Below are 24,255 nucleotides of genomic sequence, written 5' to 3'. Positions count from 1 at the left end.
TACTGTCACCTAGTGGCTTGGCATGCTGGTTAACTGAAATTAAAGATATGCTCGTGTTTGTGCGCGGAGGCATTTGCTCAAGGATATAGTTTACACAACGAAATTAATCATTATTATATCGTACAGTATTATTGCTATATTATACATTATTATTTAAGTATACGTAACTAGTAAAATTATATTTGTTTTATCATTTTTTTACATCATAATTTTTAACTAATTACTATGATTTTTGCATAATATATAACATTTAATATAAGTATATATATATATACATGTAAATATTATAAAATGTAATATATTATGTGCCAATATAAATAACTACAAACCGAAATGTAAGCTTTATTTTGTGCTTACACAAAAGATCGTCGATTCGCGGAATGAACTCGGAGCTGAGCAAATGCTCGCAATGCAAACGTTTGAGCAATTTCCAAGTCCATTGGCCCCCCCTACAGTCGAACTGCGACCAACACAGCTCTTCGTCCGTTTTCTCGACCCGTGCTTCTCGAGTCAATTTCGCAGCGGAAGAGTCAGCATTTCGCGTCTCCCCGCTCGCCTTAGGAACGACAAATAAGATCAGTCGCTATAAGTAGCCGCCTGTCTGAAATTGAGTCCTTTTAAACGCAAAGGAAAGGAAATCAACATTCAAACAAATGTTAACTTTATTTTTTATAGGATTTATACAGGTTACAGTTCAGGCTGAAAAAAAAAAAAAGAGTGCCTGAAAAAAAACAATTAACAAGGTAACACTTGTAGCATTTGAGAATGCACTTTTACAGCAGTAGCATTTCACCACGCAACATTTGTTCAATGCGACTGGATTATATCAAACATACGGTTCTGACCGGCAAGTGGGTTTAACGCGGCCCGTGAGATGAAGGTATAAAAATGAGAACAACGAATCAAATGAATTTCCACAATTTGTAACGTAACGCCGCAAGGTTAAAAATTTACCAAGATATTATTGGGATTTTAAATGAGTTGGCTATCCCCGCTTGTTTAAGTGAAGTTAAGCTCATATTGCGGTAAATTGCAAAAACAAGTTCAAGACTACTGCCATTTAGCTGGAGTCCGGATTGTGTCTTGGACGGCTGCTGAACGCCGCATCAATGAAATACCGAGCTCATTACGGATTTCATTTATGTGTCTTTTCTGTATGAAAGGGCAGAGTGTGTGTGTGTGTGTGTGTGTGTGTGTGTGAGAGAGAGAGTAGGAGTAGGTTGGCGACAGCTCTTGTATGCCGTCTTTTCATTGACGCTGACATCACGGACCAAAGGCTTCCCGAACACAAGATTCATTCACAGAGGAAGCGGCAAACAGGCCGTCTCCATGGCAACCGTCGTCCCCGGCCTACCCGAGCCCGGCCGGGCATTCCGTCTTTTTCGGCCCGTTCGTCGGTGCCGATGCGGCTTTTGCGGACAGCTCCTTGTTGCCATCCCCTCTGAGGACGCGGAGGATTTGGCGAGCCGTGAATGGGCGCAGGCCGCCCTCGCAGGATCGCAAAAATGGAGCCCTTGATGTTTTAAAATACTTGCTGCGTGCCGTATCAGACGGACGGGTTGAATCGGGGGTGCCCAAACTACGGCCCGGGGGCCTTCTGCGGCCGGCCGTACGCATTTTAGTGGTCCACGGCATATGTTAAAATTGCAAGTTGACGTGGGCCGCAATGCTTTCCAAAGCAAAGTGATGGTCGACGGCGTTAGAAGTGTGAGGACACCCTTGATAAATGAAACAAATGGTCAGAGGAACGGCATGATATAGTTTATTGCTAATTAGAATACAAAATCAGCAAGACTTCAAACTGAACAGTAAATGGGACACGAACAGCTCGCTGAAATGAAACAAGTCGAGAAAAACACAAGCCGACACGTACAAAGCAGGCCTCATTCCCTTTGGTTTTTCTTTGTATAAAAACAACAAACAAACAAAACAATTGATGCGGCGCACAATACAAACACAAAAGACGCGAGGCAAGATGACAAGCTCCACCTACTTTGGCGTCAAATTGCACTTTGAGGTTTATATTTACAAAGACAAAAAGAGGGGGATTACATTCACGATAAGGCAACTGCGATTGCGCTTGATTGGCTCAACGGCAAATATCATTCATAGCGATGCAATATTACAAAATACGATATTCTATTTGATCAAAATACATCTGCCTCTGATTCTATCTTCTAGATTCTTTCTTTTCGCGCCGTTCAATTTTTCAACGCGCAAGGGATTCAATCGGAACGCGTGACAGACATTCTTCTTTTCATAGAAAAAATATTGCAGATCCCTTACGAGCGTGTGTACGAATAAAGCAGGTAGGCGGAGTTTTGCACGGGCTGAAAGAATCCTGTGCATAGGCGAGACTTAGGAATTGAATATAATGGCATTATACGTGTTACAAAAAAAAAAAAACTGCTATATACGCTCAGGAAAAGGTTGTAAGAAGTACAAGCGAGACGCCCGATCACTTCAATTGTGTCAAAGTGCAGATGCTCCTTCAATTTACATGCGCACAAAGTTCAATCAGGCCGCGTCAACACGCTTCACGTCACTATTATGCAGGATACACATTTTATACTCGTATAAATGTGTGCGTGTGTGTTTTCACAAAATCAGGCTTGTCTCCCAAAATTCAGAAATTGCCGTATTCTAAGTCAACACCTAATTCCCTTGAAAATATACAACATGGATTTAGTGCAAAAAGTGACGGAAATGTTAATGTCGCTCCGCTGAGATTTCTGATGTTTAGAAAAACGTCTTCCCACATTCAATTCTCAAAGGTGCGCATTCTCTACCAATCCCGTTTTTTAAAAATGGCTTGGATTCAAATTTTAATGTTTCGGCTCCTGGAAATTAGAGACCTTAAAGAGATAGTGTGTAGGATTTAGGTTGTTTTTCATTACGGACAGCAGGGGGTGCTGCAGGTGATGCATTTGCATCATCCATAGCTATAAGAAACATGGCCGCCTCCGGAGAAGTGCCACCCCCCATGTAATACAATTTCATGATAACTAGATCTATGAATATTTTTAAAACATAATGTTGTTCTGTAAGAACACATTCAAGTTTTTGAAATTGACAGTCACTGAATTGATTCCTTTTAAATGAAAACGGTACACACTGTCCCTTTAAGGAGGTTGTTTTTGTCGAAATCTCAAAATAGACATCTCTGTGGAAAATGTGTATTATATAAAAAGTCCAAACTAATCCCCGCCATTTACGCCTGTTTTTGTAAAAACGCATCATGTGATATCATTATACAAAATGTCAATAAAAAAGCAAAACAGTGCAGGTGAACTTGATAGTTCATTTGGGGAAGGCACCGGTTTCTTCTTAATTCCAAACTGAACTTTTGAGATGATCGACCTGTTAGCTTCTTCATTCCCAAGTAAACAAGCATAAATTGAATACCTTTGTTAGCGTAATAAGGCAGAGGCGGAACCCTGAAAAAACCGGGGAAGCGGGTGACGTCATCTCCACTCCATTGGCTTTGGAGCTATCCTCTAAGATTGCCCTTGACTTTGCACGCCCGTCAAGTCCTTGCAGATGATCTCGTTCACTGAAAGTAAAAGGAAAAAAAACATCTGATTGAAAAAAAAGACGAAAAAATTGTGGAGTAAAATGAGCCGAAAAAAAAAGAACGTCAATCAAGAGTCACCCTTTGCCGTCGCTTGATTGACATATTGGACAACCAATCGATGAGTCTGATATTTTCTGACGTGTAGGTCAAGCGCATGCGTAAACAAGGGAGCCGAGCTATTTACAAGCGCATTAACAACAGCGCTAAGCTAGTCGGCAGGTGGCTAGCAGGTTACAGCCGATGTATATCACTCAGTGTTTTCTGCTTATAGAAATTGTTATTTCCACACAACATTCTTCAAAAGCGAAAACCACCATTGTATAAAATAAGGAGTTTACTTGGCGCTACGAATTTACCTTTAATCGCTCACTGACACGCATTCTTGAAGCCTTTCAAGAACTACAAATCCCATCATGCATTGCTACACGTACGATCACAGCAAGTAACGAATGACAATAACATGTGACGAATGATCGTGCCGAGTTAGTCGCTTCATCGATAAGAACAGGACTTTAAAAAAAGTTGAAATGATATCATACCGGGTGAGAATGTTAGCTCACATTCCGAGCAAACTGACCTTGAAAATTATTTTCCGGATGTGTAGACTTGTTTTGCCACTCTTTTAGTGGCCTGTGATAGGCTAGAGATGCTCCTCGCTCAAAGTCAACTGAATTTTAACCAGCTTGAAACTGGACTGCACTACTCAATATCAACACAGGGGGGTGCTCTTGTTTCATTGCCATTTCCGCTAGTCGGAGACGAAAGCTCTTGATGCACACTTGTTTGAAATTGGTTGACAATTTCGCAGCGACTACATAACACAGCACAGCGGTTAAACTTTGAGTTTTCTTGGAAAGGCAATTCACTTGTTGCGGAAAACTCCAAAACATTCAAAAAGCTTAGACAAATGCTGAGAATATTTTTTTTAAATTATGCATGATTCGATTTTTGTAAAGGATGCTGTATGGTGTCATGTTCAACTTTTTAGTAACAGTGTTGCCACCTTTTTTAAAAACAAATATATTGAATATTTTGATGAACGAAATATTTTTGGGGCAAAAAAATGACATTATCGGTTATTAATATTCTAGAATATTATAAAAAGGTGGTGTCCAAACTCTGGCCCGGAGACTATTTGCGGCCCGCCTTCCATTTTTAAGCGGGCCACAGCACGCAACGTAAAATTTGCTCGCAGTAAGTTTTGTTTTATATGCTGTAGAGCTTTTCTAACACAGAAAAATGCGACTCAATGACGGTACAAGTTATCATTTCACTGCATAACTCTGTAGTGAATAAAAATACTTTAATTTTAAAACACACACACAAACTTTAGGCTTTGTGTCATGGTATATGTTACTAAATAATTATACAATTTCAAGATGGAATGCGGCTGCTGTTCATTGCAGGGGTTAAGGCTCTCTGATGACCCCCAAAAAATTTCCAGTGCCAAACTTCTTGCCTTAGGGTTATTTAGGTAGCATTTTTTTTCTGAGAAACTAACTCTGTAATATACAGTATACGAAATATGCAAAAATATTGATTTGATGTGCCTGATCATTTTGGGGATGGTCCCTTTCTTTGTTGGATTTTCATGGAAGAAAATTTTTTTTTTCGACAACTGCACATGAAATCAAACGGCGGCGGTTTTGTCGGTTGGAAGGCGAGTCGGTGTTGAGTCGCGCTCTAAAATCACTTCCTGCTGATGACGTCAAGCCACGGTGTTTGAAATGGAAACTTTGTTCGCACCAAGGTTCTAAAAATAGAAGCGCAAAGTATGGCGGGGGCGTGAGACGGCGTACTTAGAAAATCAAATGATGGCGACGGGGATGAAATAAGTAAGATTCCTGGCGAGGCCCGCGGATCGTCGGTGCACGCCTGCGGGCCTCGGGCGAGCAGGAAGTTCAAAAAGCAACGAGCGGCGGGAAACACACACGCTCGCCATATTGTTGTTCATGAAGAACTCAATCGTTTCATGTACCGTTCAATAAATAAATACATGCTTTCATTCATTAAAGACGCTTGTAATTCATTCAATAAATGTGTCATTAATTAATCATTCAATTAATTAATGACACATTTATTGAATTATTATATTGTATGTATTCTATTAAATACATTTGTCATTGAATAATTGCAATTTTAAACAATTCATTAAATACGAGATGAAATAACTCCGTTTTCTTGAATGTGACATTTTGTTGAATAATAATTGACTATTTAAAGCAACGATGAGGTGAATAGCGCTAGTAGGTTCCCTTGATCTGAGCAGGTTACCCAATTGCGTCTTAGATCAAATAAATTCTCTGCAACACGAAACCATCCATCCATGTGTTTAATCGTCTGAGTAAGTTTTTTTTTTGTCAAAATCATCTCGCGAGCCAGATCAAACCTCCCCGCGGGCCGGATCCTGCTCACGGGCCGTACGTTTGACACCTCCGCTCTAAATGGCGGATTTTCTCTTTTTGGCAGTTAACGTCACGCTAAAAGGAGGTGGAGTACAGATCCTCATCGAGTTTGCTAACCCGCAAGAACAAATGGGCAGTCTTGTCCAAAAAGTTGAAAAAGAAGCTGAATGAAGGTTTTTCCGACTCAAAAGTCAAAGAAAGAAAAGAGTGGGCCGCTTGTCAGCACAACACTAAAGTATGAAGCGTAAGACGAAGTGGCCACGTTGGTTGTTAAAGTAAACAAGCAAGGAGCAGCGCGCGTCGCTTGCGGGGCGCCGCCGGCCACTCATTAGGTGCCATGACTAACGCCGGCCCTTCCAAGCGGGCCAAAAAAGCTCTTTGCTTGCCGTGACGTGGCGTGTTGTGTCTGCGCCTGTTGTAACCATGGCGACGCACGGCTCAGCTAACCTTATCTGAATGCGCTGAGCCACAGTACGCATTTTTCTGCTTTCGCGAGACCGGACCCGATTTTTATCAAGCTAGCCGAGGAACCAAATTGAAGAATTTCACCACATCGAAAAAAAGTTACACAAAAAAATGATCAGCTTGCAAACGTTTTCTGACTGATGTACACGGGCTTGTTTATTTGCTGGACACGCGACTTCATCTTAGCATCCGCTCCATAACTGAGGAGCATTCCATTGTTCTGCTAGCATAGCTAGGTGAATTGAGATGTAGTTGTGAAATGAGATCATTTCATGGAAACCTGGTAGGGAATCGCTGCTCTAGGTTTTTCTTAACCCCCGGGGGAAATTTGGACTCAACTTGGGCTTTTTGATGTTTCCCATGTATGGAATGAAAGGAAAAGCATGCACAAGGAGGCTAAAATATCGCATGGACAAAACATGACGACTTTTGTTATGCCGTCCCTTCTAAATGCTTAAACGAGAGGTGGAGAGGTCCACCCTATAGGTGTCACATTTAGCCCACGTCAGACTCATTTACTGCCATTCAAAATTGGAAATATTGTCAAGTTTGGACATATTGTTAGAAATATCCGTCTCGTAAAGCTTATATTTCTGAAGAAACTAAATGGCCAAAATGCCAAATTTATACACATTCATTTCACTGGGAAGCTGAAAAGGAAGCTGCTCCTTATTTTGAGGAGCCGTGTTGAAAATGAAGCAGCGCCGCCAATGAACTCCTTCCATTTTCCACTAAGTCAGTCACATCATTCCCCGTCGCGCTCCATCGAAAGCCTTCGGCGACATAGAGCCGGTGAGTCAAAGGGTGGAACTAAAAATACAAACAAACACCTCCGTAACAGCTCACTATATAAATAGCAATTGTTTCGTAAAGCAAATAAGCCAGAGCTCAAGGGGACACCTTGTGGAAAATGGACTTTGCAATGCCTGCCCGCCGAGCGTGAAATTAAAGAGGTACCTCCGCCGCCCCGATTTGTTCCAAGCGCAATATTGTCGAGTTTGAGAAATACTGTAGCTCCCATTTTTGTGTCTTTTCTGGTACTGGACAAAACACTACCCCGGGTTCGTTTGAATGCACCAAACGAATGTGACGACACGGGCCTTGCACTCAGCGGTAACGATTCAGTGATTTGGGGTTTTTTTTTTGTTCCTCTCGCTACGTAACGTACAGAACCAATAACTTATTGATCTATTACAGTTTTTTGTTGTTTTTGCCTACTTTATTATTTGCTCGATTATGGAATGCAGTCTGCTCGGGGAAGTGAACATGATCAGAATTCCATTGCGTCGTATTGCCGCGCACATGACAATACGCGATATATTGCGATACGCCTTTGCTGTATCGCAATGTATCGCAACACACCTTTCTAACGCAATAGCCGGCACTAGTAAGCGGCCACGTAAGCCAAATGTAGAGTTAGCACATTTTTTTAGGTTGAGCGTGACAAGTAGGCAAACTGGAATCTCTGCTGTCGTCAGCACATTAGCCGCCACGTTCATCTGAAATCAGTGTCGGAATTTTCTCGGGCGCCCGATGCCTTCGGGCCACTTTCATCACTTTGCCGTAGTCTCCGCCCTTCCCCAGAATCCTTTCAAGAGCCGAGCGTTAACTGGACCTATTGACGGCTCGGCACTGGCTCCGCTCTCTTCAATAAGGAGAGCGTCTGTCTCCCGGGACCGGCGCCGGCGGGCCGAGACGCGCTAGGCGGCAGTGAGGCACGCCTCGCCAGCCGTTCGGCTGGGTGACTGAAAGGGGAACGGCGCCTCGTTTCGCATCCGTTTTCACGGCTGAGTCTGACGGCTGATTTTGGATCACCTGCCAACTAATTGCAGGGTACGCTCAAAGGTTTGGAAACACCCTCAAATTGGCATGGTTCTGCCTCAAATACTGCCAGAACGACGTGGAAGAATATGACACAAAAATGGTCAAAATACTGCACAAAAGTTACGTGAAAAACCACAAAGTAGGCTCGGTCACCCTCCCCCGATGGAATTTTCTTGCATGCGGGTGCCTGATTTTTACAATGTGAAAAGTATTGTACGTTTCATATTTCAGAACAATATTACTTCAGTACACTTATTTACTGAAATGTTGAATTATTAAACCTTATAGAGTAACTGTACTGTTATCCCTTCCCCAGCCATCCCTTTGGCTAAGGATGGACCTATTTCTTATTTCAGGCACTTTGATGCACTTTAAAGTTATTTTTTTTCTGTCTCAGACTAACCCGTAACCTGCATTTACCCCGTAAAAACATTTGTTGAAAGTTTATATTGCTTTTTACTTTAGTGAACGTTAAATTTGACAGGGGCACGGAGCCGTTTCAAGCTATGTGCTCGGCATGCGTAATGAGGCTACGCTATGGCGTGCGTCCGAGCTGTCCCCGCGTGCTTTATCTCCCCGGACAGGCCCGATCTTCACCCGATGGAATCACCTCACCTGCTCTGCTGCCTCTGAGGTTGTTTTTTTTTTCCACAGCTAGAAACTCAAGATAAACTTTGTCAAGTTTGAACACGGGAACGCGCGTGTGGGTCGGAAAGGTACGGCACCAAAGAGGAAAAACCAGACTTTCATCCGACACCGACAGTTGCGATAGCGCAGACAAACGACGGTTGACGACAGGCGCGCACAGTCATCTTAAACTCCGGCAGGATGCGGCCTCCCACGTCTTCGCAGATGACAAGATACGGCTGTCAGAAATTACAATGCGGGGAATACCCTTTTTTTTCCTTTTTTTCCCCCGCTCATGTTGCTTCCTCATGTTCAAGTGTCAAACCAAACCACAACATGTCGTAAACCTCTAGAGCAGAGGTCCTCAACCACCGGTCCGCGGCCCGGTACCAGTCCGTGGATCAACTGGTACCGCATTTTTGTTTGTGTCAGGTATGTCGCTTTGGTCTATGTTAGCATGTGCTCTGATAAGAAGTCATTTGCATCTAATTCACGTTTTGTAATTAAACGAATAGCATTTTAAATGATATTCGCCTTTTGAAGCCCTCTCCCATATTGTCGACAACAAAGAAGCAACTAGGTGGCACTTGACATAAGTGGATTTCTTGCGATGTTCTGTGTAAACACTCGAAAACGGATGGATACTTTATCGAATTAGACGTATGCAAAAAATGAGGAAAAAAAAACTCCATTTGTACTCTGAGAATACGGTACAGTTGCATGCACTTCATTACTTTGCTATAATCGGTCATATAAGATTGATGTGACAGTAGTTACGTTTCTGCTTCTCAAACATCAGAACAAGTCAAGCTCTCAAGCTGTCATGTCAAAGCCGTCTCCCTTGTTTGCGTCTGAGTATAGTTTCCGAGTCTAGTCTGAGATTCTCGCTGTGAATTTTTGCGCATTGCCTGCGTTTCCACTTTTGCGTCTTGCCTCCTTCTCGGTCCTCGCTCAAGTTCAACTCTAAATGGACTAACTGACCTCATGAGCAAAGGATAGTCACGTAGCGATCGCGCAGGGAAAAAAAAAAGCTGAAATCTGTCATACACGGGACTATTTTGACGACGGGTCCCTCTGGAGGCTTGCCGACATCCGCTCCACCACTTGTGAAGGTTCTACAAGACGTTTTCTTGTCAGCACAAAAGCCGTTACAGTAAGAGAAGAAGAGATATAAAAGGCAAAGCTGGAGCAACGCGGACTCAAACAGGTTGACTGTTCTCCCAAGCGTTCGTCCAACAAGTAGCAAGCCTGTTGCCGTTTACCGGAGAGGGAAACCTGGGGAGCTCCATCCAACAAACACAAATTCCACTGCTGCCTTCATATTTTCCATTCAATCGGCACAACACGCACAATCCTTTCCTTTTTCCTGAAAGCCACCCTCCGCCCTCAGGTCTTGGAGCTCGGCAGCTGCGAAAAGGAATTCGCCGAGCCGGATTGGCAGGATCCGGCCGTCGGGAAAAAGCTAATCCTCCGGCGGGATCCCCCGCAGGATCCGGAGGGGGCTGCGAGGCCAAGGAGAAGCCCCGGCCAAGCGCAACAAACAAAGAGGCTTCCCCCGCCGGGCCCTTCCACTCATGGACAATGGTTGCCATGGAACTTGTTTTCACATCATAACAGTATCAAAGTGTCGCGGCTATGCCTCAACTTTTTATTCCCCTCTCTGTAACCCCTGTGCAGTATTTTGATCATTTTTGGGTCATGTTCTCACAGCTTAGGACCCTTTTGCAGTATTGTGTCCGTTTTTTAGACAAATTCTTCCACATTCCACTTGCAGTATTTTAGTCTATTACTAACTCTCTAATTACTTACTCTAATTGGCCGTGCCATTTGGTGAAATTTCAGCTCCCTGCCGTCTTCTTTCAATGCTTTCCCTTTGATGCGAATTGCCTTGGAGGTAAAAATCAAAGAACTGGAGAAAAGAGGGCACAAGGGTTGGGAGATTCCCTGACAAAGTTTGGCCAAAGTTTTGCCTGAAAAGATGCGAGTTGGGGGGTGGGGGACCGGACGGACAGGCTGAAGCGCAAACGTGTGAGTCATACGCCACCTTTTTTCCGCCCTGAGCGTTTCCCGTTTGACTGCACGAGCGTATTGTAAAAATCCTTCCATTTTCAGGCGGGGGGGGGGGGCTTGAGACGACCATTCGCGTCTCGGCCGATAAAACGTGGAGTAAGTACAAATGTGAACTTACACTCACCGTCATCTAGGTAGGCCTGGTCCAGGTTCTCCTCCTTCACCGTCACCCTCCTGGCTCCGTCGGCCGGCGTGCCCTGGGGGGCCGCTCCGGCTTTCTGCTGCCCTTTATCGCCGTACGTCTGCTGCTGGATGACGCTTGGGTATTGCTGATGCGGGGGCGGGGACGGGAGGGTCCCCTGAGGGGAGTAGCCTTGGCAGTAAATGAGCGGACCGGCTGGCGCCGGCTCCTGGTTTCCCGGGGAGAAGTGGATGATGGAGGGCTGCTGGCCGGCACCGGCGGGAGCCGCGTGCGGAGCCCGGGGGCCGGCGTGGACCAGGACGGAGCGGTGGGGCTCGGCCGCCACGGGGCCCGTCCGCCGGTGGGCGCCCGGGCGCTGGCACGAGGCCATACTGGAAAACGGGCCGTGCTCGGGGTGCAGGGCGGCGTGAGGGTAGTAGGAATGAGCCGGGAACACGCCCGCGACGGGGGGTGCGGAAAAGCCCGCGTGGCCGCGGTCGTACTCGTCCAGGGGCTCGCTCTTGATGGGTGCGCCTAAACAAATACACAAAGGCCACTCTATTTTTGTTTCCGCTGTGTTGAGAAGCAAAAAATCTCGTCAATGGGTCAACTACGAATTTATATTCAAACACCGCCGTTTCGATTTGAGTTGATAACCTGCAGAACACTTTGTGCACATGTTTGTAAAAACCCGACCTGTGTCAAAATCGCCAATGCGTTCAAAGAGGTCTAATGAATTTATCTAAGATGGTGGACTAATTCTCAAGCTCCATCAGGTCTGATGGGCGACAGGGAAGTTCGATGATATTTTGCTGAGGCCCTGCTGAAAATTGAACCTTCGCCCCAGTCTGAGGTCAAGAGCGCACTGGAGCTGGTTTTCATCCAGGATATCTCTGTCTATTGCCGCATTGATTTTTTCTTCTATCCTGCCTAGTCCGCACAGTTCTTGCTGCTGTAAAACATCCCCGCAGCATGATGCTACCGCCACCGAGCTTCACTGCAGGCATGGTGTTGGCCTGAGGTTGAGCGGTGCCTGCTTTCCTTCAAACATTACACTTAGCAGAGAGTCCTTCAGGTGCATTTTGGCAAATATATGCGCTTTGATAGCTTTGTGAATTAGTCGTTTGAGGTCATCGTTAACGCTAAGAGAGAACCGCCTAGGAAGCGTAAACACAGCACCGGCTATCATTGAGGTGCACAGTGCATGTAAATACTGCGCTCACATGTCAGTGGTGCGTAGGTGAAATGCCGTGGTTGACTACGTTTCCGCTTCCCGTTGACTACGCAGAAGGCGACTTTGACCGGGTGGCAGATGGATGAGTCACGGTAGGGCGGAACCTCCACAAACAGCATGCTCTTGAAAACAAGCGCAACAACTGGTCATATATGTGCATGGACTTGGCGGGCCTGCGCCTCCTGCGCCTCCTGCGCTCTACTTACCGGCTGGCTCTTATCTTTGTCCACACTCGCTTCCGTTTCCCAAATTTGCATCCCATCTGAAAGGGGAAAGTCCGTAAGCAGGCTAGCCTACATAAATGTTGCATTTTTGCTCATCTGAGACAGTCTTTTCATAAACATTTTCATTGCCAATGCTTCATTGGAGATAAAAGTGGAAACCGAAGGTGAAATGTCACATTGGAAAAGGATTTTGGACAAAATGATATCGCAGACGATAAAACTCCTGTTAAGACAATTGGGAGCAGAAGTGCATGTAATGTGCGCATTCAAAGCTAGCATAGATACTGCTCTAAAGTTGCTATCCCAATGAGGGGCGAACGCAAGTGAAAGTAGCGGCTTCTGTGATCTCCTCCAGGGTTTGTTCACGATGGCCAGAGGTCGCCACGAGGTCCTCGGGTGCTCTTGTTCTGTTTCGTCTCCTTGTGACAAGAGCAAGCTCTGGGGAATAAACGACCTGAAGTCTTCAATCTCGACTAAAAACCCATTTTTACACTCGCCGTTTAGTCTGTTTGATTGTGACTTTCCTCCTGCCTCCTTCTGATGCGGAGAGGGGGCAAAGTGGTGAGAGACCTTCAAGTGCTGCGGGTTTTGATGGGCCACCTCTGCTGCGGCGCTTTGGTTGGGTTGGACCCACTGGGCCGGATTATGAGGAAGATCTTACCCGGTGGCCTCACCTGGCGTCATGGCATCTTGGTACTGGACAATTAATATTGCCCAATGTGTCAGTTTTAGCAACCTGTTCAGCCTGGAATCGGGGCTCCTCCTCGTTGCGGTTACCTTCCTAAGGTTTCCTATTTTCCTCAAATGGGGTTTTTGTGGTGACAATGAGGCAACCTTGAAGAAACCCTGTCCCGCTACCTTCGCGGACACTCTCCGACGTTGGCCCTTCAATGGGATAGCCACTTAAGGAGGGGCTCACTGATAATACGCTCCAACAGGTATTTGGAGTTTTGTTTCAGATGACAATTTGCCGTTTATGTAAGCGTCGTCCGAGGAAAAACTAAACGTGCGGCCGCGTGACTTGACATGTGGCACCTCCAAAAAAATGATTCACAATGTTCCCGCAGCAGGGAAAGCCTTTTGTCAGCATGCTAATTAAAAGCATGCGGCTTAAATGAGTCAGATGAGGGGGAAGAAGTTGGTGGGGGGGAGGGGGGGATTCCACACACGGTGCCAACTCTCTCCCCCTCAATGACGGCGCTCTTGGCGCTAGCGTTTGTTTGCACTGTGTTGCACGTACGCTAAGGGAGACCCCGACATTTACTCTGGATTTGATTAAGGGAGGAAGTGGAAATCAGAAAAAGGGGGGAGGGCAATCGCACAAGCCGGCAGAGCTCCAGACGGACGCAGCTGTCTCCCATTCCCAGGGATTCCGCAGTTGTAAGCGGCCGCCGTTACATGTCATTCACAAAAATCCTCCAAAACAGCGGCAATCCTTTTCCCCAAGATTTTCTTTTCCGCCTTTATGCCTCCCATAGTGGCGGGGGTGAGATTCATGTGTTAAGCGGCCATTTCGGTTGCGCAAGCTTGTGAAGCGCAAGCTTGTGAAGCGCAAGCTTGTGAAGCGCAAGCGGAACGGCCATGAATACATTGCCAGAGATAGAGAATGACATTTGGACTTGAAGGTGGCCGCGTGATTCTAATCAGTCCAACGCTGATGTGGAAACAAGAGCTCCAAATATTCAGAGAGACATGATGCCAAACCAGCAAAAATAATATTCGAAATAGGGGTGTCAGATGACTGTAATTCCCCAAATATATTTTTCCCAAAAATGAAGGCCAAAAGTATGGGTGCGCCCTACAACAGTCACTAAAAAAAAAAAAAGTGACTTTGTTTTTTCAACAGCAATTGAGGAAGATTGATCTGTCAGACACGTAGATATGATTTTTTTATATATCAGCCGTATTCTTACCTCGAACAATCACCGTAACGGTACGAGCTAGAGGGCGGACGTCAGTACAGCAGCTCGTCTTAGCTGAGGTTGTTACGGCATTATTTTCAATAAAAGAAGCGAGCGGACTGAACTAACATCCGAGTCCATCCTTGGTCCCGCACAGGAATATTACGAAAACGGAGAAGATGGCGTAAAGTTATGATGTCTCCAGCTGCTTCAAATGAAGAGCGGTAAGGTACGGAGCTATCCGCAGCGGTTAGAGAAAACGGAAAGTTATTCCATTTGACTCATTTATTCATTAAAGTCTTTTGGCATATACGCGCAATCATAAACTTGGTGAAACACCAACGCTGCGCAACTTTGGATATTCACGGTCAAAAAGTCGAGTTCACATTATTCCTGGCGCTGCCTTGACTGACGGCTCAAAATATGGGAAAGAGGAAACTTAACCCGCATCTAATATACAATTTATGAACGCAAGAAAACATGGAAGAATTTAGGAAGATGAAATGTATTGTGTTTTGCTACAGTTTTGACATTTGCCAAAGTGTTGGTGCATCTTATACAAAATTTGACCCCCAAATTTAAAGGTGCGTCCTATACACAGGCGCGTCTTATATTTGGGGAATTGCGGTAATTGCCATCGATGAATTACAGTCACACTTAAAACAGTTATTTTAAGTTGCGTTAACCCATTTTTAACGTTTAACTTGATACTGTTTGGGCGCCAATGTGATGAGTTTTTATTAGGGGCGGCAATCTCTGTCGATGGGATTTCACATTTTGCTCACCAATTGGGTTCAGGATGGCTTTTCGCTTCAATAGATGCGCGATCATCACACAACGCTCGAGCACTCACCGTGCGTCTTCTCCAGGAAAAGCACTTTGGAATCGGAGCTGAAGTTGCGTCCGCTCAGGATCAACTGCTGCCCCCCCAGGACGGAGCAGCCGTCCGAGTCCTGCTTCTCCACGATGGGAAGCTCATGCGCCGAACGCTGAGCTGCAACACAGCGACGGCTTCTTTCAAAATTCTTTACAAGACGTTCAACAAAATGTGATTGCGCACACATGACACCAGGTGGAGCTGTGGTGCGCTCATTGTCAAAGTCTGAGGGAGATTAAAATGTTTCAAACCGTCATCCACTTTTTTTCTGAAGCACATTCGTGGTCAATTTGATATAGAAAACAATCAGCACGATGTTTAGACCTCGTTTTTCCAGGTGAAAATGTTCCAGATCAATCGACATTTATTATCATTTATGAATTTTTTTCAGCATCAAATGTCAAAAATGTTTCTAGTTTGAATAGATTGATTTTTTTTTCAAGCTCTCTGAAGCACGAAGATATTTTTTTCAGCTTCAGACTAACCTGTAAAAAGAAACATTTGTTGGAAGTTGATTTATATTGCTCTTTTCTTTTGTTAACGTTATGAAGGATAAACCTTTTGATATTCTATACAATTTTTTAAGTTTTATCTTTCCAAGGGGCTTCTCAAAAAATCCTAAATTTTGGATCTTACCGTAATTCTCCAATAATGAGACGCACCCTTAATTTTGGCAACAATGTAAACACTATAGAAAATAAATCTCATCCTCTCATATTTTCTAGTCTTCATATCTGTAAGTTATATATTTGTTGCGTGTTAAACGTGTTTCAGATTTGCCACATTGTGAGTGGGCAATGAATGCCTGGCCAGTTCTAAATGCGCCGTTTGTTGTTTCTCTTTTTCCTCGCGACGTGGATCGAGTTCATTCATTTTACTCAAAGTTAAAACCTAAAGTTGCGCAGCGCAGCATCAGCGTTTCATCAAGTTTACGATTGTTTGCAGATGCCAAAAGACTGCAATCAATTTCGGAGTCAAATGAAATGAGAACCGGCGCGCTCTTAATTGAATCAGCTGGAGACATCAAAACTTTTTCCTCTCGGTTTTAGTCATATTCCTGTGCGTGAACAAGGACGGGCTCGGGCGTCGGTTCAGTCTGCTCGCTTCTTTTATTGAAACTAACAAGCTCAGCTAACAACGGCCACTGTTAGCTGCAACAGGCACTTGTTGCTAACAGCCGTCTGGCATCCCCCCCTCCGCCTCGTCCCGTTACGCTAATTGTGGTTAGTAAGAATTCCGCCGCGCAGCCGTGCGTCAAAACTGGGCGTATGTGGCCGACAGATCAATCTTCCCCGAATGGGACACGTCCATACTTTCGGCCTTCATTTTTTGGAAAAAAACGTGTCTTATATTTGGGGAATTACGGTAATTCCCCCCAAAAAAGAGGAACTTGCAGGCAAACTGAGAAATGTCAGCGACTCCCAAGCACACAGATGGACGTTTACGCGGTTGCCGTGCAGACAGCGCGGGACCGCTTTTCCAGTCGGGAAATGTCACCTCATAAAGGCGGACTTTTGATGTCGCAATTTGCTCAAACAGGGATGAACTTGTGCGCCTAGCAAATCCGGCAAAAAAAAAAAAAAAGTCGCTCTTGTTTGTCTTTTGATTACAGCCGCGGCTTTAATAAGGCTGTGTAAACATACTTGGATGTAGCCAAGCGGCGCTGGCACACTCGGGCAAACACACGGGAAATAAAGACATCTTTGATTGGCGGGACCACGCGCCAAACTCATTTCAATGTGGGAATCCCCAAGCCAGTCTTTCTCAAATAGAGGGGCGGGGGGGAGTATGACGCCAAGGTACAGAGTTTGCTTTTGCTGCGTTACGTGTGATTGGACATCCGCACCCCTAGGTGGTGCCGTGGCTCTTTCATTGTCAACGTTTGTAGGCTCATTCGCAACCTTTTCAACAGCATTGTTTTTCTAAATCACATTAATGGCGAATTTCATGAAGAATACAATCAGCGCTATTTTTATATTTTTTCTTCAGTTTAAAATGTTTAATATACCGTGTTAATGTTCCGGATCAATTTATGTTTATTAATATTTATTGATGGAATATTTTGCTTCTGGCATGGTAAAAATGTTTCAATAGGATTGACGTATTTCTTTTGATGCACTTTAAGTTATCATTTTTTTTCAGTTTCAGAAGAACCTGTATAAACCCAGAAAAAGTAAATAAAAGAAAAAAAATAAATGAGAAAAGGAGACTAATAAAACCAAACAGCGTCAGAAAGAAAGCAGAGAGCATTTTCAAAGCGGCTTACAGCACTCGATGGGATCGGACGCCGCTTGCAAGGAGACGTGCTGGCCTCCGGGCTGGGGGACGTGCACGCGGAACACCAAGCGGACCCGGGTGTTCTTGCGGCCCACGTCCGTCTCGCCCTTCCTCAGCTCGATGTCGGCGTTGCGCAGCTTCAGGATACCGGCGCAGTCCACTCTGCCGGACGCAAGCGAAGAAGTTAGAAGCGGCCCCGGTCGAGCCCGGCCTCCAAATATTCCGGGGTCCCTCCCGTCGCCGGTCTCACATGGCTCTCATGTTGTTCTTCGGTTCCAGGGGCATCTCCAGTATTTTGGTCCCGTGGAGCATTTTCTCCACGCTGTTGGTGGACACCGTCTTGCCGGTGATGCGATGCACCTGGTAGAAGGCGTGCGGCTTGAGAATGCGCTCGTCCGCCGTGCCGATGAAAATCTGCAGGCCCAGCGCCTCCTTGCCTTTGTAGCCGCGCAGCTGTGGAACGGAACCCACACCGTTTAGGAGTCGCCGAAGTGAAAGCCAGACCACGCCGCGCCTTGAACCGGTTGCCCGCCATTGTTTGTTCTGAATCAAAGTGAAACTGGCTCGCTAAACAACAAACGGGCTGCGGAGAGGGAGTCCAGAACTCAAACCGCGAGATTGATAACGTTCGCTTTTTTGGTAACTTCCCTCGCATCTGTCCGCATTGGGATTTGAAGAGGGCGCTGTTGAGACGGCAACTGAGATCTAAAAGCAAGACATCACCCTCAAAAAATTGCGCGGTCCACCAAAACGGTCGTCACGCACCCAACAGGTCCGAATTTGGTCCCCACCATGTAGCAAAAACAATGGATATGCACACAATCACGTCAATGAAAACAGAATCGGAATTCATTTGAGTCATTTCTGGACTTTTCAGTTGAACGATCGACCGACCATTGCTGAAAATTGCGTATTTTGCAACGTCTGCTTAGAGGACATCGAGTATTTCCTCCCGGGGGTGATATTTCACATCTTTGGGAGATCTTTGACGCCGGCCGGTAACGATGGCAACCGCGGGGAGCGGACAAAGGAGAAAGCCGGCGCAAACATGAGCGGTGGCGCGGTCGTCACGGCGACGCGCAGGAGCATTGAGTCATGACCGAGGCCAGGCTCGGAAAAGTAAAAAAGCGGGTGGAAAGGTGAACGGGCGGCGGGATGACAAGCCAGCCAGGCGGGACCGTACAAGAACAACATCGAGCCACCGCAGCCGGACACCAAACGATCCCAATCTAAGGACAATGAACCCATTCCCGGATTACCCACGACGTCAATAATCCATGCGAGAATCCATGCGCCCTTTCCGGACCTTGCGCCGCTGACCACTGTTTTGTCCAATCCTTTCCATAAGTAACATCACGTCGTTTCAGGCTTCAAATGATTATATGCGCCTCAAAGTCAATATAGTTACAGAGCCTATTTCAGAGCGTTTGCACGGAACATGGCAAAAGTGCCAAAAATCACCTGCACGACGGGGTGTCCTCCCGCGTGGGCCTTGACGGCGCCTCGGCTTCCCTCCGTCTCGTAGTGAGCCCTGTGGTGCGCTTTGGGCTGCACTTCCACACGGAGCTCGTAGCGGTCCGCGCGGCCGGGCACGGGCCATTCCAGGGGGGGCAGCGAGGCCAAGGGAAGGCTAGGGGACACAGAGGGCGGGTTAGAAGACGGGAGCCGCGCGCCGGCGCAGGGCGCGGCCTTCTCTCCAAAAGGAACCTGCAGACGTTGGGGACCGGCGGCTCGGACCAGACGGGGGGGATGACAAAGTAGGGCTCGGCGGCCGACTGGCACTTGGGCTCCCGCTCGCAGGAGGACAGCAGGTAGCCGCCCTCGCCGTGGCGCTCCGGGTACACGGCGTAGAGCTGGCCGGAGGTCTTGACCAGTTTGGCGGGCAAGCCCAAACCGTTGGCGGCTTCCTGCGGGGAGGGGCTGCGGGAGAGGACGGCGGGCGCCGCGGCCGGATTGCGGTACATGTCGTAGGTTCGCTTGCCCTGCGGGGAGGCCGAGCGGGAGCCGGGCCGCGGCGAGGGCGGCGGGCACGGGTAGCCGTCCTCGGTCAGGCCGGCGCCGGGCGAGGCGCCCGGGGAGGTGCGCGGGGAGCCGGCCAGGATGTTCTGCAAGCGGGGGCACAGGTCGGCGGGGTTGTGGCCCCCGCCGGGGGACACGCAGGGCGACGCCCACGGAGAGTAGCTCTCCGAGTGCCAGCTGGCCGACGAGTTGCTGCTGGCGGGGCTCAGGCACTGCGGTTCGCGGTAGGAGAGGTTCTCGTGGCCCGGTACGGTCAGGGTGGGTCTCGGGCCGTCCGCGCCGGGGTGCCGGTTCTGCGGGGAGCCGCCCGAGTGGCCGTAGTGCTCACGGGAGGGCGTGATCTCGATCCGCGGGCTCAGGGCCGAGCCCGGCGGTCGGCCGTCGTCCGGGTAGCGCCGTACTCCCGCGCCGCCGTAGCCTGCCGGGAGCCCGCTCTGGTTTTCCGCGTAGGAGCGACTGCAGGACTTGATGGCGTACGGGAGGACCTCCTCCAAGGGGAAGGCTTGCTCGTCGTCGCGACTGAGGACTCTGTGAGACGTGAGGTTGGGCTCACCTGCGCGGGGGGGACATCACAAATCGGATTTACGGTCCTGAACGGTTCCGACTAGGGATGCGCCCGTAACCGGCTTGACGCTTTTTATTGAAAAATCAAAGTGTTACCGCTACTACACAAAAGGTGACGTCAAAACGGCAAACATAAGTGCTCAGTTTTCATCCAAAACACAAATCGACGCTCGCGCTAGTCGAAGAAACTTGCTTTCTCGATCATTTCGAGGATTGCAGGTGATGACGTTCGGTTATTTTGAAATTACATCACTATTTTAGATGATTTTCAGGAGACATTCAAAGAATACGGTGCAGTTGGGTGACACGGTATCATTCGTGCTTGCAGAGTTGACCCCAGCGGTCAATGGGCAGTCTATGGGCCAGTTGCAGGTCACACTAACAAACAACCAATCATACAGCCAATCAATCAATCAATTTTGTAAAGGATAGAAAGGCGCTGAATTTTTTTTTTCAATATCTGAAAAATTTGAAATGTTTTAATAGTAATGTTTATTTTTTTATGATTAATAGTGCTGTTGTGCTATTGAGGACAGCATTTCAGAAGAATAACAAATCTGAAGTAGTTGTTTTAAAGTTTTATGACTATACACCGAGATTTTATGGGGAAAAGATTTTCCGCTATGCGGCCCGCAAGCTAAAACGAGTTTTCGATTGATCGCGTCCAATTCGCCTGCCATGCGTGTTTTTGGAATGTGGGAGGGAGCCGGAGTGCCCAGAGAGAACCCACGCGGGCTCGGAGAAAACATGAAAACTCCGCACAGCGAGCCTGGAGCAAGGCGGGTTTGAACTCTGAACTTTGAGGCGGACACGCTAACCAATGCGCCACCGAGCTTTCCATACGTTGTTAAACCCCCGGGGGGAATTTTTGACCCGATTGGGGCTTTTAGATTATTTGGATGTGCGATATCAAAGGAAAAGCATTCAGAAAGAAAAAACTAAAATTTAGCATACGTTGTCAAAACGTGACTACTTTCAATATGCCGTCACTTCTACATGCTTGCAAGCGGGGAATCGAGAGGCACGTCCAGCAGATGTCAAATTTGGCCCATGTCGGACTCATTTACTGCCATTAAAAGTTGGGAATATTGTCAATTCCGGACATCTTGAAAACCCGATGTTTGCGTTGACGACCCGAAAGCAATGGGCGGCGCTAACGGAAAGCATATGACATTCGCAGGGCTTTCAATGACTTCCTTGAATGGCTTAGCCTGGACTCCCATAACGCTAAGATCTTGGCGTGCGTCGTCAGACTCGTAGCTGACAAAAGGCTTCCATCCAAGAAGTAAATGTTGCAGGAAAGCTATTATTTTGCTGCAGGGAAGTGTTTTATTGCATGCGACACATAACATTATGTGTGCATTTTCCATCCGCAAAATCGTAGCGGTTAACTTTTTTTCACAAAAGGAAAATATTTCGAAATCAAACTCCCTTGGAATGTATATGTAAGTCAATAGACATACGGCAGAACATTTTGAGGGGTTGAAAGAAAACTATACTTATACTTGAGGGCGTTATGAACATTTCAAAGTCAGCCCGAGTCGGCCAGGTTAGCAAAAAGTCCCCAGACACCAAGGGGTTAAAAAGAAAACAGCCGGTGTTCAACGGAGGTAAAAAAATAAGAAGTGTCATTTCAATACTGCGACAAGCCTGGTATTTTTGCTCAATGTTATCAGACCGTCGGAATCTGATGCCGTGCGTCACTTGTTGATACATTTGCACAAACCATTGCTGTTCTTGTCAAACGAACATAAATGACTTGTTATGACCGAATGTCGGATTTGAATATTATGCAGTGGTCCTATTAGGTAGGCAGCCTAGCTGTTATTTGCCTTGCGGGAAAATGCGCTCTTGACACGAATTTCGTGTCTCACATGGACGGATGAACGAATTGCAGCCCCGGACCGGGCGAGAGCTCAAGTTCGGAGGAGGCTCACGAACCTTGACGTCCTCCTTCAGCCTCGCTGCCGCAAGGTGCTTCATATTCGAACAAGTACTCAAAGTCCAGATCGTCGTCGAGCCGGCCCAGCTCCTCCTCCAAGGGGGGGTTCTGATCGTACAAGGAGCTCATCTGTCTGCCGTCTGCTCCGGGTTCGGGAGGGGGGCGAAGAGGGCGAAGAGGGCGAAGAGGGCGCGCTCGCCAGTCCGCGAACAACAAATTAAAAAAAAAACACCCAAGAAGGAAGCCGGGGAGGAGGCGTGCGCACGTTTCCTGTCTCGCCTTGTTTGCGACTTGTGATGGGGCCGCCAGGTCGGGCCGGGCCGGGCCGGGCCGGGCCGGGCCGGGCCGGGTCGGAACGGCGGAGCCCCGCCCACCCTGCCTCAGCCTCTCCATATTTTGGAACCTCCGCCAAGGCTTACATAACACGCGTGCCACATAACGAGGTCTCATATATTATTGACCGAACATGCGCCATATGCACAACAAAGTTTAGTTTGAACATCATCCCACCTCACGCAATGTGGATCAAAGTTTACTTTTCAGAGCCGCGGGAGAGAAATTAAAAAAGACTATATTTTACGTTTATTCCTATATATAAATATATATCTTGGTATAATTGCATGTATTTATCTAATACATAAATTTAACGACAATCTTTATGAGCCGCAACAAAAGCGACGTTTCCATTTGTTTTTTGCGAAATATTGATGCCCATGGGTTACGAATCTAATTATTCTGATTAAATTAAAAAATAATAATTGTCTTCAGGATGATAACTAATTTGAAATGTAAAAAAGAAAAAAAATAACGAGTTGTTATGCTCAAATAAATAATGTCACGTTTAAATAATTGTACGGTTTTGAATGGAAATGATTTTTTTGACGTTGGCTTGGGTTTGACGTGCACAGGCTTTGCATTGTGCTGCTGCCCCCTGCTGTCTGATACGATGGATTGACGCTCGTTTTCAAGCGTTGCGATGTAACATTAGTGGCATTTCTTCAAATTCGTCACAAATAGCATTTAGAAAAAAAAAAAAAAAAAAAACACCGACAAAATTTCCGATGCATTGTAAGTGGACCAGAACCGGAGAAGACTGCCTTCAAATGATACCGTAAATCCAATTGGGAAACAAAAACTCTAAAATAATCTTGGATGTTTGTTTGACAGTGAAAAAAATAAAAAAAAAGAAGTGATATAAGATGAGAACACTAAGTCCATTCTCAAACGTAGCCCACTCCAACATGACTAAATTATGAAAGAATGATTGGTCCAAGTCCAAAACCTGAACCAGGACGATGCCACTCGTCCACCCTCGGTCGAGGCGTGACAAGCCACACGGAAGAAATGGTCAAAATATTTGGATTAGCATAGAATCACAACACGAGCAGTACCTTGATCCGTGGACCTCATGGCGTGGTACTGGGCCAGGCTCCAAGTCCCTCTAAACATCGGGAGACCCGAAAAAACAAACAAAAAAAGAGCCAAAAAAAAATCCAAAATATTGTAAAGAAAAGTGGAAATTAAAGCCAGCGGGGCGTAAGAAGCATGGCACGGCGGAAGGCGAACAGGCAGAGAAAAGTCCAAGTTGTAAAAAGCGCGGTCGGGCGGTTCTTCGGAGCGGCGAGAGCTGCGAGAGCGGCGAGAGCTGCGAGAGCGGCGAGAGCGGCGAGAGCGGCGAGAGCGGCTCCCCTGCCCTGCTCTGAGTGTTTATAATGGTGCAATGCTGTAAAATAACGGGATTCCCTCAGTGTTTCCTCCTGTTTGGGCGCCCTCGCCATGGAAACCTGGAGCCGCTCCATGTTGGGAGACTCAGGGCTTTTCCTGCAAAGACCCGCGCTCAGGAATCCGTGACGTCCGCTCTTCCCCGGCCCGGCCCGGCCCAAAGCATTTCTGTGGCTTTCTGGCAGACGCCGGCGCACAAGAAGCTCATTGTGGGAGCCCGCAACTCCCCGCGCGGGCGACGCTCCCCGCGGGCCCTACGTGGCTCGGCCGAGCGCGCCTCCGCCTTCGGCCGAACCGCGACCGCGCCGCTCCCGCTCGTCCTATGCGCTCGTGGCCGCAAGTCAAACGGGATGCCTTTCCGTTCGCTCCGAGCGCTCGGGTGGCGGCGCCCTAACTTTTACGCCATCCT

At 47.0% G+C, this 24,255-nt stretch overlaps 1 protein-coding gene across 5 annotated transcripts; it reads right to left on the bottom strand.

The window, feature by feature from the left end:
• Window positions 1-1,739: 1,739 nt before the first annotated feature.
• nfatc2a (nuclear factor of activated T cells 2a) lies at window positions 1,740-24,104 on the bottom strand. Of its 5 annotated transcripts, none has more exons than XM_088408055.1 (10): window positions 22,124-22,599; window positions 19,307-20,171; window positions 19,061-19,229; window positions 17,850-18,052; window positions 17,589-17,761; window positions 15,299-15,439; window positions 12,527-12,582; window positions 12,310-12,442; window positions 11,084-11,620; window positions 1,740-3,553 (listed from the first exon to the last, which is right to left on the bottom strand). In XM_088408055.1, the coding sequence occupies exons 1-10, from the start codon at window positions 22,572-22,574 to the stop codon at window positions 3,498-3,500; spliced, it is 2,784 nt and encodes a 927-aa protein (XP_088264181.1). In that variant the 5' UTR covers window positions 22,575-22,599; the 3' UTR covers window positions 1,740-3,497. The 5 variants fall into 5 exon arrangements, with proteins under 5 accessions (XP_088264181.1, XP_088264182.1, XP_088264183.1 ...); XM_088408056.1 differs by having other exon boundaries at window positions 11,090-11,620; window positions 22,124-22,597; XM_088408057.1 differs by lacking the exons at window positions 1,740-3,553; window positions 22,124-22,599 and adding exons at window positions 6,574-7,254; window positions 23,516-24,104.
• Window positions 24,105-24,255: the final 151 nt, after the last annotated feature.

The sequence above is a fragment of the Hippichthys cyanospilos genome, chromosome 2 (genome assembly GCF_059441005.1).
Source record: "Hippichthys cyanospilos isolate Australia breed blue-spotted pipefish chromosome 2, RoL_Hcya_1.0, whole genome shotgun sequence".
Lineage (NCBI taxonomy): Eukaryota > Metazoa > Chordata > Actinopteri > Syngnathiformes > Syngnathidae > Hippichthys > Hippichthys cyanospilos.
The sequence above is the reverse complement of the archived record's forward strand: the minus strand, read 5'-3'. Positions and strand labels throughout refer to the sequence as shown.